This window comes from Pristis pectinata, chromosome 8 (genome assembly GCF_009764475.1).
Source record: "Pristis pectinata isolate sPriPec2 chromosome 8, sPriPec2.1.pri, whole genome shotgun sequence".
Classification (NCBI taxonomy): domain Eukaryota; kingdom Metazoa; phylum Chordata; class Chondrichthyes; order Rhinopristiformes; family Pristidae; genus Pristis; species Pristis pectinata.
The window spans coordinates 78,602,693-78,621,472 of NC_067412.1; the positions used below are offsets into that span (position 1 = coordinate 78,602,693).

Consider the following 18,780-nt stretch of genomic DNA (forward strand, 5'->3'; position numbering starts at 1 on the left):
GGGTTAAAAAGGAATGACGCGAGAAGCTTGGAGGTGATAGGTGGAAGAGGCAGAAGAAGGAATTTGATAGGAGAGGACAGTAGATCATGGTATAAAGGGAAGGAGGTGGGCTGGTCATGAAGGTGGGGGAGGAGGAAAATTGATCATTTTAGTGCAAAGTGATCAGAGTGGTCACACTGTTGCTAAACTGTAGTGGAGATTAGGGTTTTGTTGGTTGGTTCAAGAGCTGAATGATTGAAGGGAAGTAGCTTTTCTTGAACCTGGTGTTGTGGGACTTCAGACTTCTGTACCTCCTGCCTGATGGCTGTTGCAAAAAGATGCCATGGCCTGGGTGGCAGGGATGAAGGATGTTACGTTCCTGTGCCTCCTGTAGATACTACTGATGGTGGGGAGGGATGCGCCCATGTTTAGGACAGAGTCCACTACTTTCTGCAGCTTCTTGCACATTCTGTACATTCAGTTTGTCATACCAGACCACGACACAACCAGTCAGGATATTTTCAGCAGTATCTGTAGAAGTTTGTTGGAGTGTTCAGTAACAAGCCCAACCTTCTAAGAAAGTAAAGACACTGGCGCTCTTTCCTTATGATTGCATCTATGTACTGGGTCCAGGACAGGTCATCCAAGATGTTAACACCCAAGAATTTAAAGCTGCTGACTCTCTCCACCACTGATCCCCCATTGTAGACTGGCGCATGTTCACCTTCTTTCCCCTTCCTGAAGTCAACAATCCGCTCTTTAGTTTTGCTGATGTTGAGCCAGAGGTTGTTGTTGTGGCACCACTCAACCAGGTGCCCTATCTCACTCTGGTAAGCTGACTCATTGCCACCTGTGATTTGTCCAACAACAGTAGTGTGGTTGGCAAATTTGAAGGTGGCATTTGAGCTGTCCTTAGCCACACAGTCATGTGTGTATAGAGATTAGAGCAGGGGGCTAGGCATGCAGCAGTGAGGTGCACCTGCATTGATGATCAGCGAGGACATGTTGTTACCAATCCTCACTGGGATCTGCTGACGAGGAAGTAGAGCATCCAGTTGCAGAGAAAAGTACAGAGGCCCAGACCTTGAAGCTTGATGAGGAGTTTGGATGGGATGATTGTGTTGAATGTCAAGCTGTAGTCACTGAACAGCAGCCTGGTGTACAAGTTCCTGTTGTCCAGATAGTCCAGAGAAGAGTGAAGAGCCAGAGAAATCACACCTGCTGTTGACCTGTTGTGGCGGTAGGCAAATTGGAGTGGATCCAGATCATCCAAGGCACAAGTTGACTTGCAGCACAACCAACCTCTCGAAGCACTTCATTACGGTTGATGAAAGTGCTACCAGACTGTAGTCACTGAGACAGGTCACTATGCTCTTCTTGGGCACCAGTACAATAGATGCCTTTTTGAAGCAGGTGGAAAACAAAAACTGACCATCTACCCCATCTATGCCTCAATTTTATACACTTCCATCAGGCCTCCCCTCAGCTTCCAACACTCCATCGAAAACGATACAAGTTTATCCAACCTCTCCTCATAGCTAATGCTCTCCAATCCAGGCAACATCCTGGTGAATCTCTTCTGCACCCTTTCCAAAGCCTCCATATCTTTCCTGTAAAACAGCAACTATAACTGCACACAATACTCCAAATGTGGCCTAACCAAAGTTTTATATAGCCACAACATGACTTGTTAACTTTTATACTCAGTGTCCTGACTGATGAAGGCAAGCATGCCATATGCCTTTATGACCCTATCCACTTATGTTGTCACTTTTAGGGAGCTATGGACTTACACCCTGAGGTCCCTCTGTATATCAATGCTCCCAAGGGAATTGACATTTACTGTATACTTTCCTTTTGTATTGACCTCACAAAATGCATCACCTCACACTTGTCCAGATTAAACTCCATCTGCCATTTCTCTCAAATTTCCAACTATGCTATATCCTGCTGTATCCTTTGACAACCTTCCTCCCTATCTGAAATTCCACCAATTTTTATGTTATCTGCAAACTTAATTAGACCACCTACATTTTTGTCAAAATAATTTATTTTTTTTTTAAAACAAAGGTCCTGGTCCCAGTCCTTACACAACACTAATGGTCACAGACCTCCAGTCAGAATAATACCCTTCTAAGACACTCCTTGTCTTCTGTGACCAAGTCAAATTTGAATACAACCTACCAAGTCACCATGGATCCCACATGACTTAATCTTCTGCACCAATCTACCATGAGAGACCTTGTTAAATGTCCTACCTTCAGTCAAAGTACTAATGAATTTTCACTCTGACCTTTTGGACACTGCATCCCTGACCCTCTACCCCACCCCCTTTATACTGGCTATCTCACCTCATTTATTCCAGTCCTGATGAAGGGTCTCAACCCAAAATGTCAACTGTCCATTTCCCTCCATATATTCTGCCTGACCCGCTGAGTTTCTCCAGCATTTTGTTTGTCATCCCTGACCATAACTCACTATTCCCCCCCCATGTTTCTTTTTTTCCTGCCAACTAATTTATAAATACTTATACATTGAAACTCATATCCTTATTTACCCCAAGTCCTCCTTGATTTTGAATCCTCCAGTCAAATTTTCACTGCTTGAGTAAATAAACTGGAATCAGTGGCATAATCACACAGATAGTATGAAAGGCAGTTAATCCGACACCCATTTTAGGCCCAAACATAAAACTGACAATTTATCCTCAAAAACTTGTTTAAGGACAGTGGTTAGCACAACTAGGGCAGCACGATAGTGTAGCGGTTAGTGTATCACTATTCCAGCGCCAGTGATGCGGTTCAATCCTGGCTGCTGTCTGTAAGGAGTTTGTATGTTCTCCCAGTGGCTGCATGGATTCCTCTGGTTTCCTCCCACATTCCAAAGACGTACAGGTTAGGAAGTTGTGGGCAGGCTATGTCGGCAGCGGAAGAGTGGCAACACTCGCGGGCTGCCCCCAGCACATTCTCAGTAACACAAAAAGACATTTCACTGTGTACTTCAATGTACATGTGACTAATAAATAAATATCTAATATCTAACTACCTCACAGCTCTGGAGACACTAGTTTGATTCTGGCCTTGAATGCTGTCAGAGTGGTGTTTGCACATTTTCCCCAATGACTATTTGGGTTACCACTGGGTGCCAACAATGTGCTAGCCAAGTAATGTAGTTGGGTGGCAGGGGAAATCATTGAGAAATGGAATTGATGGGGATAGGAGAGTAAAATAAGTAGTGTAGACTTGGGTGGCTTTGGTGCACTCAAAGGCTGCTTCTGTGCTAAAAGACTATCACACAGATATTCCAAAAGACAAACTTAACAGCTTAAATACAAGGGCAATAATGCAGTGCTCTAACAATAGGATAACTGAAAATTTCACAACTAATTGAATTCTACGCTGAAAGCAATAACTTACTTTTACTCTTTCATTCGGACGTAGATGAGTTTGCTATGTATATCTGATATTTTTTGTATTCACTCTAGTATTATACTAGCTTGTTCACTAAAATCAAATCAGTAGCCATTGTTTTTGATGTCAACTTTCCTTCATTTAAGAGGCTTTCTCTTACAAAAAAATTGGCAGGAGCTTAGTCCAAGTATCAGCAATAGACACCATCATAGCTGAAGCATGACCCCACTATGGGTCCCCAACTTGAAAGCATTATGAAATACAATGCAAAAAAATACAATTGATTTTCTAAAAAAAGTCACCTCATAGCAGCACCAAATATGAAGGACCAAAAAAAGCCATCCAGCCCTTGTGCCTGTTCTACCATTCACAAACATCCTTTGGTTCATCTTTTACCTCAGCACCACTGAGTGAATGAGCCTCCATAGTCTGCTTGGGTAGATAATGCCAAAGATTCACTGGTCTCTGGGCAACAAAATGTCTTCTCATCTCTGCCCCAAATAGCTGACCAGTTTGCAACAGTTACTCATAATTCTGTACACCTCAGCCAAGGGAAACACCAATTCTGTATCCACTAAATAAAAGAGCATAGGCCCAAACTACTTAACTCACATGATAAACCTGCCTTCCCAGGAATCATTCTGAGATCCTATACTATGCTCTTTCTATTGAAAGTAGATCCTTCCTCAGGTATAAGGACTAGGCTTGTAACTGAATTATCTTAACCTTCATTCACACTATAAGTTTGAAATAGTAGGTAGGGTCTAGTGGAGTGCCACAGATGCCATTTTACCAGTGCCCCACACAATTAGAGCTAGTAGCCTTAGCCTTATACTCAAATCCTCTTGCAATAAAGGGCAAGATCTCATTTGCCTTCTTACTTATATTCTGTACCTGCATGTTAACTTTCAGTAATTCATGTACAAAGATATCTAGGCTCCTCAAAACAGAACCTTTCAATGTCTCACTATGTATAAAAAAATACTCTGCCTTTCTATTTTTTGCCACCAAACTGAATGACTTCACATTTTTCTCCATTATATTAAATCTACTATGTGCTTGCCCAGTCACTTAAACTGTCTAGAATCCCACCAAAGTCTCTCTGCATCATCCCTATAGCCTGTAACCACTAAGCTTTGCATCACCAGCAACCTGGATATATTACCCCTCATCAACCAAAGAAAATCAGTTATTGATTGTGAACAGCTGGGGCCCCAGACCAATCCCTGCAGCACACCACTGGTCCCCACTTACTTGGTTACTGCTTTAGATCACTGCAATTTAAAGCTACAGGGTTAATTAATGAATTTAACTGTAAAATAAAATTATTTAAATCATTTTTAAAAATGAAAATCATCCCCTTACCAAAGTCCACCAAACTCTGCTGTCCTACTCTTTTTAAAATCACAGGGTTTCTGGAGCCCATGTTGTTCTTAAATCCAAAAATCTTCATTTTGGCACTTTATTTGATGCATTTGCTTGTGTTATGAAATCTATGTTTTATTTAAATATGAGGAAGAAATTTATTGAAGACTACTTTCTATTTTCCATTTGGGAAAAAACAAAAAGCAGAGTGATTTTTGGATTTCCGTCAGCTTTCTCACATTCATTGCTGCTGCACCTGTCTGTTCTTCAATGTCACACCACTTCTTCTTCTCTAACTCAAATTAAAACTCTCTTGTTGCAGACACCTGAAGTGAAAGCCAACATTACCCTCACCTTAGTTATTGTTAGGACTCTCAATTAAGCAATGCAACTTCTTCTAAGATAAACTATGTTTTAGAGAGCAGTGAGGTGCAGATTACTGTTTGATATTGATCTAGTACTGTCTGAGCGATTGCAGACTTGTCATGCAATCCACACTAATGGACTTTTTTGGGTGTTGACCAAACTCATTGATAGGAGTCTAAATTTCAAAGTACTTTAGAAAGTCTAGCATTACTATTCATGCCAGTCAATCGACTCCTCTGAATAAAATGTTTAAAAAAAACACTCCTTTCTTGTTTAACAACCCAGATTCCAGAGTCAATTATTCTGCCATTTGGAAACTCACATTTTTCCAAGTGATAGCTCATTTGTCCTGGATTGTGGACATTTGCAGTTTCCCTACTGTTGACTGCAGAACAACTGGCCTGCAATCACCAGGTTTATCTCCCCATCACATCTTGGGATATGTGTGTTACATGTACAAAACTTCAGTCCCCTGGCACCACTACTTTATGCAAGGTCAATTAAAAGATTGTTGCTGTTGTCTCCCCAATTTCCAGCCCTACTTTCTCCTAGTGCACATTCCATTCAGGAGGGTTGACTTTTCTATTTCAAATTCTTATTCGCACAACCATGGGTAAAAGATGCTCTTATAGTTTTATATATCTCTATCTGGTCACACCTCATCTCACTTGACTCCAGGGAAAACAAACCCAACCTATCCAGTTACTCCTCATAACTAAAGCCCTCCAATCCATGCAAGATCCTGGTGAATTTTCTTTGCACTCTCTCCAGCACAACCACATCCTTCCTATAACGTGGCAACCAGAACTAACCAGTGACTTGCAAAGTTGCAATACAACATCCCAAATTTCGTAGTCTAATCCTGACCTATGAAGGCATGCATGCCGTATGCCATCGTCACCACCCTATCTACCCGCATTGCCACTTTTAGGGAACTACAGACCTGAATCCTAAAGTCCCTCTGTTCATCAATATTCCTTAGCACACTACCATTTACATATGCCTTATCCTTATTTGATTTCCCAAAATGCATCACCTTGCACTTGACGGGATTATATTCCATCTGCTGATGCTCTGCTGAATTTTCCATCTGATCTTTATCTTGCTGTAGCCTTAACCTTCCACACTTTTGTGTTCTTTGCAAACTTACTAATCATACCTCTTACATTCATATCTGAGTCATCAATATTTATCATAAACAAGGATCACAGACCAATCCCTGAGGTACACCACCTGTCACAGACTTCCAATTATCCTTTCACCACTAGCCTCTTCCTCCTTTCACCAAGCCAATTTTGGATTCAATTAGCCAATTTGCCTTGAATCCTATGATCCTTAACCTTCTGGACTAGCCTACCATGTGGGAAATTGTGAAATGCCTTTCTAAAGTCCATATAAACAATGTCCATATAAACTAAGGAAGGATGGGCTGGCGTTGGAGAGGGTCGTGAGGAGGTTTACGAAAAGGATTCCAGGTATGAAAGGGTTAACGTATGAGGAGCGTTTGATGGTTCTCGGCCTGTACTCACTGGAGTTTAGAATGATGGGGGGGCGGTGTTGGGAAATCTCATTGAAACTTATTGAATATTGAAAGACCTGGATAGAGTGGATGTGGAGAGGATGTTTACAGTAGTGGGAGAGTCTAGGACCAGAGGGCACAGCCTCAGAATAGAAGGACGTCCCTTTAGAACAGAGATGAGGATAGCCGGAGGGTGGTGAATCTGTGGATTGCATTGCCACAGACGGCTGTGGAGGCCAAGTCATTGGGTATATTTAAAGCGGAGGTTGATAGGTTCTTGATTAGTAAGGAGGTCAAAGGTTACAGGGAGGAGGCAGAATGGGGTTGAGAGGGAAAAATAAATCAGCCATGATGGAATGGCGGAGCAGACTCGAAGGGCCACATAGCCTAATTCTGCTCCTATGTCTCGTGGTCTTACATGTACTCCCCTACCTTCAGTCTTGTTGGTTACCTTGTCGAAAAGTTCAAAGTAATGAGACAGGATTTCCCTTGCAAAAAGCTATGCTATCCCTGATCAGCCCCTACCTTTCCAAATATATAAAAATCCTACGCCTTAGGATTTTCTTCAATAACTTCCCTACCACTGACATAAGATTCAGTGGCTTGTAGCTACCTGGCTTATCCATGCTACTCTTCTTTAAAAAAAACAATATTAGCTATCCTCTGGCACCTCACCTGTGGCTAACGAGGATGCAAAAATCTGTCATGGCCCCAGCTTTCCCTTTCCTTGCTTTCCGTAGCAACCTGAGATAGATTTCATCCAGCCTCAGATTTATCAATCCTTATGCGTCCCATGACATTGAACACCTTCTCCTTCTTAATACTGACCTGCTACAGATTATCCATATAACCCTCCCCGAACTAACCATCTTCCACGTCCTTCTTGGTGAATGCAGATGTGAAGTATTCATTTAGGACCTCACCCACCTGGCTATACTCCTAATATACATATAACTACAAGTCATCCCTTTCACTATTCTCCCTTTTCCTCCATTCCATACCCACCTCCTCTCTTTTTACTTCCTTCCTCTTTCATCCCATACAAAACTTGGATAATGGCATCCAGTTAAAATAGGTGAGAAGGTTATGAGAGAACTTGACCCATTGGTCTTGCCTATAAAAATGGGGATGAATTATGAGAGCACCTAGCTGGATAGTGGATGAGGATGGCACTGACGAATACATCAGGGAGTTGAATAGGTATTTGACAAAGAAAGTGATCAAAGGATACGTGTGAATGATTAAGGCAAGGCAGGTTTCAACCTTGAAACAATCCAGATGGACATCAACAGACTGAACTGATCCTAGTTCTTTAAGCTAATAGCCATCTGTAGCTTCTACTTGCACTGGCATTGTAGATTACAGAATTCATATTCCTGCAATCTGCCATGTTCATTAATATATCCAAGTAAGTGGTATACATACAATTAGTTTTTTACATTCTGGGCAAGGGAATCAATGGGTAACACCCTCAGATGAAATTGCTCTGATCTGGTAACATGAGAACAACAATATGCTTATCATGGCTAAAGAACATGCTGACAGACTAGCCCCGCACTTATGAGACACAAGGTAAAAGAGGACATCCAAAACTTTGGGTACCACATGAGAACAAAAGTCAACATTTTTAGATGAAGGCATTTTTTTAAAACTCAAACTGAAATCCATCTTCTCTTAGAATGAAATCAGATCCAACTGTCATGACAATCTACTTACAATTGCCGGCTTCAGGAGCTTAGTCAGTTAGGCATATGCCCTATAATGTTACAGGAGCTTTAAAGCAAATCTACAATTGTAAAGAAAGCAGCAGAGTGAGTGACCTCCACTGTGTTTTGGTGCAAGGCCATTGTATTAGCAAACTATCCCATTTCCAAACCAGATGCCAGCAGCTTTTGTAATCATTTGAAATTCCAATTCACTAAATTTATTCAGCCAACACAGCACTATTCAACAATTGAGAATCAACATCTGTGACATGTATTCCTGTCATTCTATACCAGGCAATTTGGCAAAGGTAGAGAACAGATGTATTCTTCCAAATAATTAAACTCCCAGCTACTTTCCACCTTCAGTCATGCACTCCCACTTCACCTACCTTTGCTCTTTAAGAGGTTACCATCCCCCACAACTTCTCCCCCACCACTATCTCCTGCAGTCACCATTCACATCAGAGCTTTCAGCATCTTGCAAATTCATTCTAAATCTTTGCTGCTTAAAACTTTTTTCCCTTGCCACCTCATTCTCTTTGAAGTATTCTTCAGACCCTCTCACTAAACTCTCCCTGTAATCTTCTGGGCTTTTGTCTCCTGTGTTTTTTTTGTCACCCAAAGAAATAGCAATGCCAGTTGTTCACTTTTATTCACAACCTGAGAAATGTACAAACAAAACTGTCCTTTATAAAAATTGTATAATACATTTGGAACAAAGGAACCTGATGAGCAGTTAAAAGCATTTGTGCTTAGAAGCAAAATATAAGGGTTATCTTCCAGAAAAATATTTTTCCCCACACAATATACACAAATGTATTTACAAATCTTCTGCATATTTGCAAACCCATACAGGTCTTCTAGTGGTATGTCAGAGCTCTGCAATACCCAATTGTTAAACTCCACTTAGTTCAATGAACTAAAATTGGAATCTTTCTGTACAGTTTTGTGCCTTGCAGCATACATTCAGTCCAAGAAATCTACAGGTGCTCTCCTTTAATATCTTTACAGAGAAGAGGCTACTTTCATAAAATAAGATGAAGGCTGTTGATTAACAAACAAAGGTTTTGCATTCCAAGAGATATTGCACTGATCAAACTTACCAGGTCGATAGCACGTTTGTGAGTCAGAAATTCATCCTTGATTGGTGGTACTAAAGTAGCAGCCAGGCACTGACCTCCATTTCTGAAATTTGGATCCATTGACTTAATGCTGCCAATTTCAGAAGCAGAGTTCAACACACACTTGCTGCGCCATATGCATGTTTAGCATACAAGCAATCGAGGGAAAAGTTCTACCTGCCAGTTTGGCGAATTGAGAGTATCATTGAAAGATGTAAAGTTCCCTTAATCACTAATTTAGTAACAATCATGGGCATAAATGTTTAATTAAAAGTCATATTCCTAACTTTTCTTGCCAGATTGATGAATTTCAATGGACAGATATGAAGCAAATCATGTTGTAGTGATTCACTTATTCCAGTGAGAGAGGAACAGCAGACACAGTACTAAAAAAATTCACATATTGCAGTAAGATTAAAATGAAGAAATACTACTTTTTTTTAAATTATTGGCTTTGACTAAATATTTCAATTTCTATTAACACAAAATAAGATGTTAGAGGTTCCATGAAGACTAGTCAAGTTCCTTTGGTAGATAAATCTTACAGAGTCACTGTGGGGTACATTAGCTGGTCAGCATTTAATGGCCCATGTGAATAAGGATTATTAGGTTGCTGTCCATACCCTGGGTCTATCCACATATGCAGGAGCATTACTAATGTATGATCTGCTGGAATCCCATAGCTGAGATATTGTGCTGGTAGAAAGGGATTTCCTGTGATTGGGAAGGCAAGAACTGTTTGAGCCTGATGACATCCCACAACTGGGAAATTAGTAGGCATGTTCATGTAGAGGTTGATACCATCCGTGCCCATGGAACAGATGTTGTTCTGTCGTCCCATAGAACTCCTTGTTGAAGTTGTTGTGGTGCTGGAGGTAGAGTGGCGGGAAGGTGTTCTGATACCAGTTGGAGGAATGGGCCTCTAGTAATCGGCTCTGGTGGGGGCATCCTGCTGGTTCTCCTCTGGCTTAGGCTTTAAGCATCTGCAGCAGCAAATCGCAATGAATGAACCAACTATGATGAAGGGCTACAAAATGGAACCAACGATGAGGAACGGCAAATACATAGGAACTGCAAAGGAAACATCAAAAACAAGTTACCATTGAGCACAAGACATTTTGCCACAGCAATAAACGATGGCTAGAATCACAACCTCAGTAACTATTGTTAAACGTGTGATATACCAGCAAGTGTGTCTGTGTGGGTTCCTCCAGGTGCTCTGGTTTCCTCCCACTTCCGAAGACGTACGGATTAGGAAGTTGGTGGGCGTGCTATGTTGGCGCTGGAAGCATGGTGACACTTGCGGGCTGCCCCAGGACACTCTATGCAAAAGATGCATTTCACTGTGTGTTTCAATGTACAGTGTGACTAATAAAGAAACTTACCTTACCTTATTCTCCAAAATACCATTCCACTGACCTCACTGGAATACTAAACAAGCATTGGTTACTTTTTTTTGCATTTAATGCACAGGGGCAGAAATTGTAGAAAGATCTTAAGGCTCTTTTTAAAAACAAAATTACAACTTGCTACTGAATGTACCATTTGCGGAGAAAGAAGCAGGGTACCATTCAGGTCAGGAGCCTATGTCATCTGGGGGGAAAAAAAGGAAGGGGTGTAGGTGTTGGGGAGAATAAGGGAATGTCTACAGCAGGATGGAGAGCAAGATGCAATTCAAGCAGCAAGCTGCATAGGTAAAGAAAAGAAAAAGTCTGATACTCCAGACCTGAAATAAAAAGCAGAAACCTTGAAAATACTCAGCAGGTCAGGCAGCAGCTGTGGAGAGAGAAAAAGAGTTATCATTTTAGGTCAGTGACCCATCTTCAAATGCCGCCTGAACTTCTGACTATCTTAAGTATATTCTGCTTTTACTTCAGATCTCCAGCATCTGCAGTTGTTTGTTTCTCATTGGCGCATACAGTTGAGTGATGGTGATGACAAGGTCATTTTTATGAATCATTTGTAAGAATATGCAATAAATAATGACAAACATTATGTATCACAAAATTTCCCAAGTTTTAATTATGTTTTAAAAAAATCTGTAATTATTTTGCAGTGACTACAGATAAATTGGGTGTGGCACACAGGCACAACAACAGAAGTTCCTGCCTCACAGCTCTAGTCACCCAGGTTCAGTCTGGAAGTTCTCAGTGACAATGCAAGTTTCCTTCAGTTTATGTTGGTTAGTAGGTTAGTTAGCCACTGTAACTTGCCCCCAATATTCACTATTGCTCTATGATTCCATGACCCTCTCACTCTAGATTATAAATGAAATGAGAGAAATCAGCACATGGGATCAGAGTGAACTGGTAAACAACAGTATACAATCTTACACAGTCAAATTTAAGGACTGTGAAACTAATAACATAAGTTTAAGAAAAAGGGAAAGATTGGATTGAGAGGGAGGAAGAAATACATAAAGGAGAAAGAAAAAAATGAAAAAAATTAGACACTTAAAAAATTTCCAAAGACTATTAAACCCTGATAAAGCAAACTTGCAACAGTTAATTTTCAGTGCCAGAGAGATTAATAACAGTACTTATCACATATGACATAGTTGACAGTTATTGTTGGAGTGAAGTGTATAAGACTTAACTTTGATGTGTTTAGTTAGTATCTAGTCATGCAAAGACAGCAACTATATCTCCTTCGATGAAAGGAACAACTACCTAGAAGTAGTTCTGCAAAGTTAATGACAGAAGAAGTACATATCTTAAAGAAAAATGTTGAGTTTATTTATATAGTCCACAATTCACAAATTGGTGAGCAACATTAGCCTGTTAGTTTGACAACAAATTGTGGTCCCATTTATTTTAGTAAAAGCTTTTGTTGCCAGTCCTTGCCACATGTTCAAAGGATAACTTCAATTCAATAAAAGCGGCAATAAACATTCAGAATTTCATGCTCCAATATACTATCTGCACCAATTTTTGCAGCTCAAACTAAAATTGATCTCATGCACTCAGTTTTATTTCTCTTTTTAAAATATGGATGTCATTGGTTGTCACATGGATATGAATATACAGTAGGAGGTATGATTAGTAAGTTTGTGGATGTCACAAATGGTCATGGTGTTGTGGATAGCAAGAAAGGTCGTCTAAGGCTACAGCAGGCTATAGACCAGATAGAAAGTTGGGCAGAGCATTGGCACATGCAATTTAATCCCAACAAGTATGAAGTGCTGCATTTTTATAAGTGAAATAGGGGTAGGACATATACAGTACTGGTGGGGCACTAAAGAATGATGATGAACAAATGGATCTTGGGGATCTAGTCCATAGTTTCTTGAAAGTGGCACCAAAGGCAGATGGGGTGGTGAAGAAGGCATATGGCATGTGTGCCTTTATTGGTCAGGGCATAGAATATAAAAATTGGGGTGTTATGATGCAACTTTACAAAACACTGGTCAGACTGCACTTGGGAGTATTGTGTGCAGTTCTGGTCACCATACTATGGGGAGGATATGGTTGCACTGGAGAGAGTGCTCAGGGGATTCACCAGGATGTTGCTTGGATTGGAGGTCTTTAAATTGGTACGTTTATTATTGTCTCATGTACCAAGGTATAGTGAAAAACTTGTCTTGCATACTGTTCATACAGATTAATTCATTACAATAGTGCATTGAGGTAGTACAAGGTAAAACAATAACAGAATGCAGAATAAAGTGTTGCAGTTACAGAGAAGGTGCAGTGCAGTCAGACAATAAATTGCAAGGTCATAATGAGGTAGATTGTGAGGACAAGAGTCCAGTTTATCGTACTAGGGAACCATTCAATAGTCTTATAACAGTGAGCCTGGTGGTATGTGCTTTCAGGCTTTTGTATCTTCTGCCCAATGGGAGACAAGAGAAGAGAGAACGTCCAGAGTGGGTGGGTCTTTGATTATGCTGGCAGCTTCACCAAGGCAGCAAGAAGTGTAGACAGAGTCCATGGAGGGGAGGCTGGTTTCTGTGACGTGCTGGGCTGTGTCCACAACTCTCTGCAGTTTCTTGTGGTCATAGGCAGAGCAGTTGCCATACCAAGCCATGATGCATCCAGATAGGGTGCTTCCTACTGTGCATCAATAAAAATTTGTGAGGGTCAAAAGGGACATGCCAAATTTCTTTAGCCTCCTGAGGAAGTAGAGGCATCTGCATGGTTGGACCAGGACAGGCTATTGGTGATGTTCACTCCAAGGAACTTGAAGCTCTCAACCCTCTTGACCTCGGCACTGTTGATGTAAACAGGAGCATGTGCACTGCCCCAATTCCTGAAGTCAATGACCAGCTCTTTTGTTTTGCTGACATTGAGGGAAAGGTTGTTGTCATGACACCATGTCACTAAGGCCCTCATCTCCTTCCTGTACTCCTACTCATCGTTATGGGGAATGATGATTTAGTTATGGGGAGTAATTGAATAGGCTGGGTTTATTTTCCCTGGAGTGAAAGAGGCTGAGGGGTGACCTGATAGAGGAATATAAACTTATAGGAGACATAGACATGGTAGATAGTCAGAATCTTTTCCCCATGGTAGTGGTATCAAAAACAAGGTGGCATAGGTATAAGGTGAAAGGAAGAGTTATAAAGGGTATTTGAGAAGTCAGATACAATCACTACATTGAAGAGACATTTAGATAGGCACAAACAGGTAAAACATAGAAGGATACATACCTATTGCAGGCAAATAGAATTAAAGTAGATGCGCGAAAAGGTCAGTGTGGACACAAAGTGGTCCGAAAGGCCTGTTTCAGTGCTGCACAGCTCAATGACTGTGGGCAAAGTCAGTAATTATTGGTGACCTTAACATCTGCTTAAGGGAAAATGTTAGAAATTCTTATCAAAGATATGATTGCAGGGCACTTAGAAGAATTCAAGGTGATCAGGCAACGTCAACATAGTGCAAAAAAACCCAAAATGCTGGAGGCATTCAGTAGTTCAGCCAGCATCTGTGGAGGCAAAAGGACACTCAAGACCCTGCATTAGGACTGAGAGTGCAAAGGGGAAAAAGCCAGTATAAAGAGGTGGAGGTGTAGGGAGAGGCAGGAGTTAGAAGGGCTGATGGGCAGATGGAGCCAGATAGGAAGGAGGAGAATGGAGATAGTGACAGAGGCTGGGAGGTGATAAGTGGAGACAAGAAAGGGCTGTAGACTATGGAATTTGATTAGATAGGAAAGTGATGAGTGGAACCAGATAAGGGAGGGATGCTGGGCAGATGGGGACAGTGGGGGTGGGGGGGGGGGGTGAGGAAGGGAGGGAAAAGGAGACCATGTGGGTGATAGGCAGACAAAACCAGCTGGGGGAGGGGAAAGAAAGGGGTGTGCAACAGGACCTGGGTCGATTAAAAGAAAAGAAAGGAATAGAGGGGTTACCAGTTACCTGAAATTTGGAGAATTCAATCGTCATGCAATTGGATTGTTGACTAACCAGGCAGAATACGAGGTGCTGTTACTCTTGTCTGTGTTTGTCTCACCCTGACAGTGGAGGAGGTCAAGGACAGACATAGGTTGGGGTGGGAAAGGGGAGGGGAGTTAAAATGGCTTGTAACAGGGAACTCAAGATCAGAAATGACATTTGACCATTTTATCAGATATATTTGAGGAACTAACATGTGCTGTAGACAAGGGAAACAATGGATGCACCATGTTTAAACTTCGATAAGGAACTTGTTAAACATTCTCTGAGCTTCATGCAAGCAAGGAATTTCATTACCTTCTGGTGTATATGACAATAAACAAATCTAAATCGACACAAATATTATCATTACATTCATCTTTCTGTATTGAGTGAAACCTGCTGGAATATGTTTAGTTATAAATGTCAGTGATAAAGGATCATATTTGTGAAGCCAGCCCACCCAACAGCACTGACAAATAACTTATAAGTAAACATCCTCTGAAATTGTGCATGAAAACATCTCAAAGTGGGTGAGAAAGAAGGGTAATTAACACCGATAGAATGAATCCAGCAGCAGTTTTAAAATAAAGGGAACAGATTGGTGGGCAATTCTGTTTTATAAGCATTTCAATATCTAGTGTAGAAAACCACCTTTTTAATCATGGAATCTGTAGTCATATCCGTAGAATGCACAAGCAGAACACTTCTTAAACTGTACGATCTGAACAGAGTAGAATTTTACCTTGCCAAAAGGAAACTGACAGGATTGTGTTGGATATTCATTTTATATCCTCACTGATTGTTGTTAATGTAGAGTGACATCAAATGTGGGCTAAAATAGACAATGGTCTTGATCCAGTCAATTTTGCACCATGTGGGTTGGGTTAAAATTACTCCACGGAGTCCAATTGTTATAGAACTTTATAACTGGCCTCTGTGAGCAGTATTAAACATACTTCTAGGGGCTCCAAAAGCCTAGTTTCATTTTCTTCTAACGCAATCTCTGCTTGGCAGAAAGAGAGTTTGTTTTGGGTCTAGGGGAGTGTCCTGGTTAGCCACTTGGTCAATGGAAGTTATTCATATAAAGATATATATACACATGCACAAACACACTCTGTATACTTTCTCCAGCACTTGTTGAATATTTTGGCACCACCAGAAGCAGGCTGCTTTATACTTTTTGTCATACAAGATATTAAATATACATTTTAATATCAATAACAGAAGAAAAATAACACTGAATCATTATGTTGGAGCTATGGAAATGATTCATCTAAGATTCAGTAGGATTATACCATGTGAATGAATTAGCTTTTTCACTAGGACTGTAAAGGTTAAGAGAAAAATCAAAGAAGTTTTCAAAGTTCTGAAAGGTCTTGAGAGGATGTATAGTACAGGATAGTTTCCACTGCTTGGTGCATTGAGAACAAAGGAGCATAGACTGAGGATTCTCAATGGAAATGGTAAGCTTTCTCTCACACAGAGGCATTCTTCCACATAGATGGCAGTTGCAACATGAAAACCTTTATTACAAATGGCAACTGAGCCACAGACTACAACAGCATCTAATACAGAGTTGGACAAGTACATGGCAAGGAAGATTGTAAAGTGATATAGGGAGCAGGATTGTAGGAGATAATACCAGAGAGAGAGGCAAGCCACAAGGTTGATTGACCAAATTATATCTTGTGACACTATACTTGCTAAAAGGTCATCAAATAATGGGGAACAAATTAAATTAAAAATTAACTTACCTCTCTTTATAGATCAGAGCTAAATTCACTATTTCTGAACCTTATGAATCAAATGGTCCTAAGTGTGATCAAAGATTGAACCAAATTAGTTGACCCTTTACTGGGCAAAAGCTGGGTTCCAGCATGACCAGATTCTAAGAGGCAAGAGAAAACCTTCCAAAACTTCCATTCCTAACCATAAGTTGCACATGGCTGCCAACTGGCAACAGAATCTTATTATATAAAAAACTCCAAGTGGTCAAGAACTAGAGGACATAGAATGAAGGTGATTGACAAATGAACTAAAGCCAACATGAAAATATTTTTGTTTAAATAGTGAGGGTCTAATATGCATTGCCAGGTGTAGTGCTGAGGCTAGGTTCAACTGTGGCATTCAAAAGGGAGCTAGATTAGCTTCTGAAAGGAAAATAGAAATCAAGACTATGTGGAGAAGGCAGGGAAGTGGGAATAGCTGGATTGCACTCGCATGGAGGTGGTGCATGGGCCAAGCGGCTTCCATACTGTAACCAGTCTGGGGATAGTGGACTGTATTGCCTTCCAAACATCATGGGCAGCACTCCTCTGTGACAAATGACTAATTGAAAGCATTTAAGATGTCATTTGCAATGGAACCATGTCCCAGCATGGATTTAACATCTTCAGGAAAGGATATACACACAAACATATGCAAGGTTATTAAAATATCCAATTATAATGTTGATCTTGATTAAATATAATTCAACAGGTCCCTTCTGCCCTCCAATTCTGGAGTTTAAGAGAATTTTTTTTTCTTTCCGCAGATGCTGCTTTCAGAGCCCATGGTCCGCTCAGCAGCTAGACAAGCACTTGAATGGCCATGGGATGACAGGTTACCAGTCAAGTGCTGGAAAATGGTTTTAGTATAGATGGGTACTAGATGGTCAACATGGACGTGAAGACCTGTTTCTGTACTATGTAATTCTACTATGGCTCCCAGAAACAACACTTTAAGCAGACTCTACAGTACCTTAAAGAAGTCTAATCTTGGAGAGAAAACAGAGATTGTGAATAAATCGATAGGTCGACAGCTAACACAGGCACAATGGGCCAAATGAGCTCCCATGCAGCAAAGAATGGATGATATATTTTTTCTCTAACAAAGGCATATTGTAACGAAAAACTGCGACCAGCAAGCCAACCGTAACATGGGGATCAAATCTGAGACAGTAGGACCCTCGCTCAACTACCCAGATGTTAGCTCACATATTCCGAGAGTTTTACTGCAATTAACTTGGTCTGGATTCCGTGTCACGTTAATAAAACGCCTCTAAGAGTAACACAAGAAAAAAACTATTTTCGTCTATTCATTCGTGGGGAGGGTTTCAAGAGAAGATGCCAAGGGCAGAAGGTGCTCTTACCTGATGCCGACTTGCCGTGGGAGCCCGGCTCTTGGTGGACACTGTTATCGTTGCTGCAGACACCCTGGTCCAGTCGGTTGTCCAGGAGGGAGCAGCAGTACCTGAGACCACACGATCCGCAGCACAAGGTGGCTTCCTGACCATCGTATCTCTCGGGACACTGGAAACCCGCGTGCCAGCTGCCGTTACTGTCAGACCAGCCGTGGCAATATTCCCCCGAAGCGGCGCAAACACCGACCAGCCTGTTCGCAAGGAAGAAAAGCAATGTCCCAAACCGAGCAGCCCCCATTACTGAAACTGGTGCAAGGAGAACCACACGGTTCACAACCTAAATGGCAAAAATAGACTTACAGGCGAAGAGAAGGATAAAGAATAATTAAAATCTCAGTTCCCTTGACGTGCTCCCTACTGGCACGTCACTTTCCGCACTCGTTCCCCTTCTCCTTGTGTCCGGGACCTCAGACTCCGGACAATGAGGGGCGGAGTGCAGGAGTGTTCATTTCTCAGTGTAAAATAGCTCTATTCATGGCGGTCGGCTGCTAAACTTTTAGCTGAGGGTTGCAACCAATTTTCCATCTGCAAGCACGTCTTTCAATTAGAAACAATGCCACAAGTGCAATAAAATCCACCCCGATAAAATGACTGGGGCGTGCAGTTTTCAAATACTGAAGCACTCATGAAACGTTGCCCACCTTCTATTCGTCTTTGGCTCGCAGTCTGCTGTTTTCTGTGAGGGGTGGAAAAAATCTTTCACTTAAACTCTGGTAAGTGAATCCTTATAGGCTCGACCCGCTGAGTTCCTCCAGCAGATTG

At 41.3% G+C, this 18,780-nt stretch overlaps 1 protein-coding gene across 1 annotated transcript; it reads right to left on the bottom strand.

Annotated features, from left to right (window-relative positions):
* Positions 1-10,059: 10,059 nt before the first annotated feature.
* shisa2a (shisa family member 2a) lies at positions 10,060-18,256 on the bottom strand. Its single transcript, XM_052022320.1, is given in 2 exon segments — positions 10,060-10,537; positions 17,968-18,256. Coding segments are annotated over 2 exon segments (438 nt in total). The 3' UTR covers positions 10,060-10,388.
* Between the last annotated feature and the right edge of the window lie 524 nt (positions 18,257-18,780).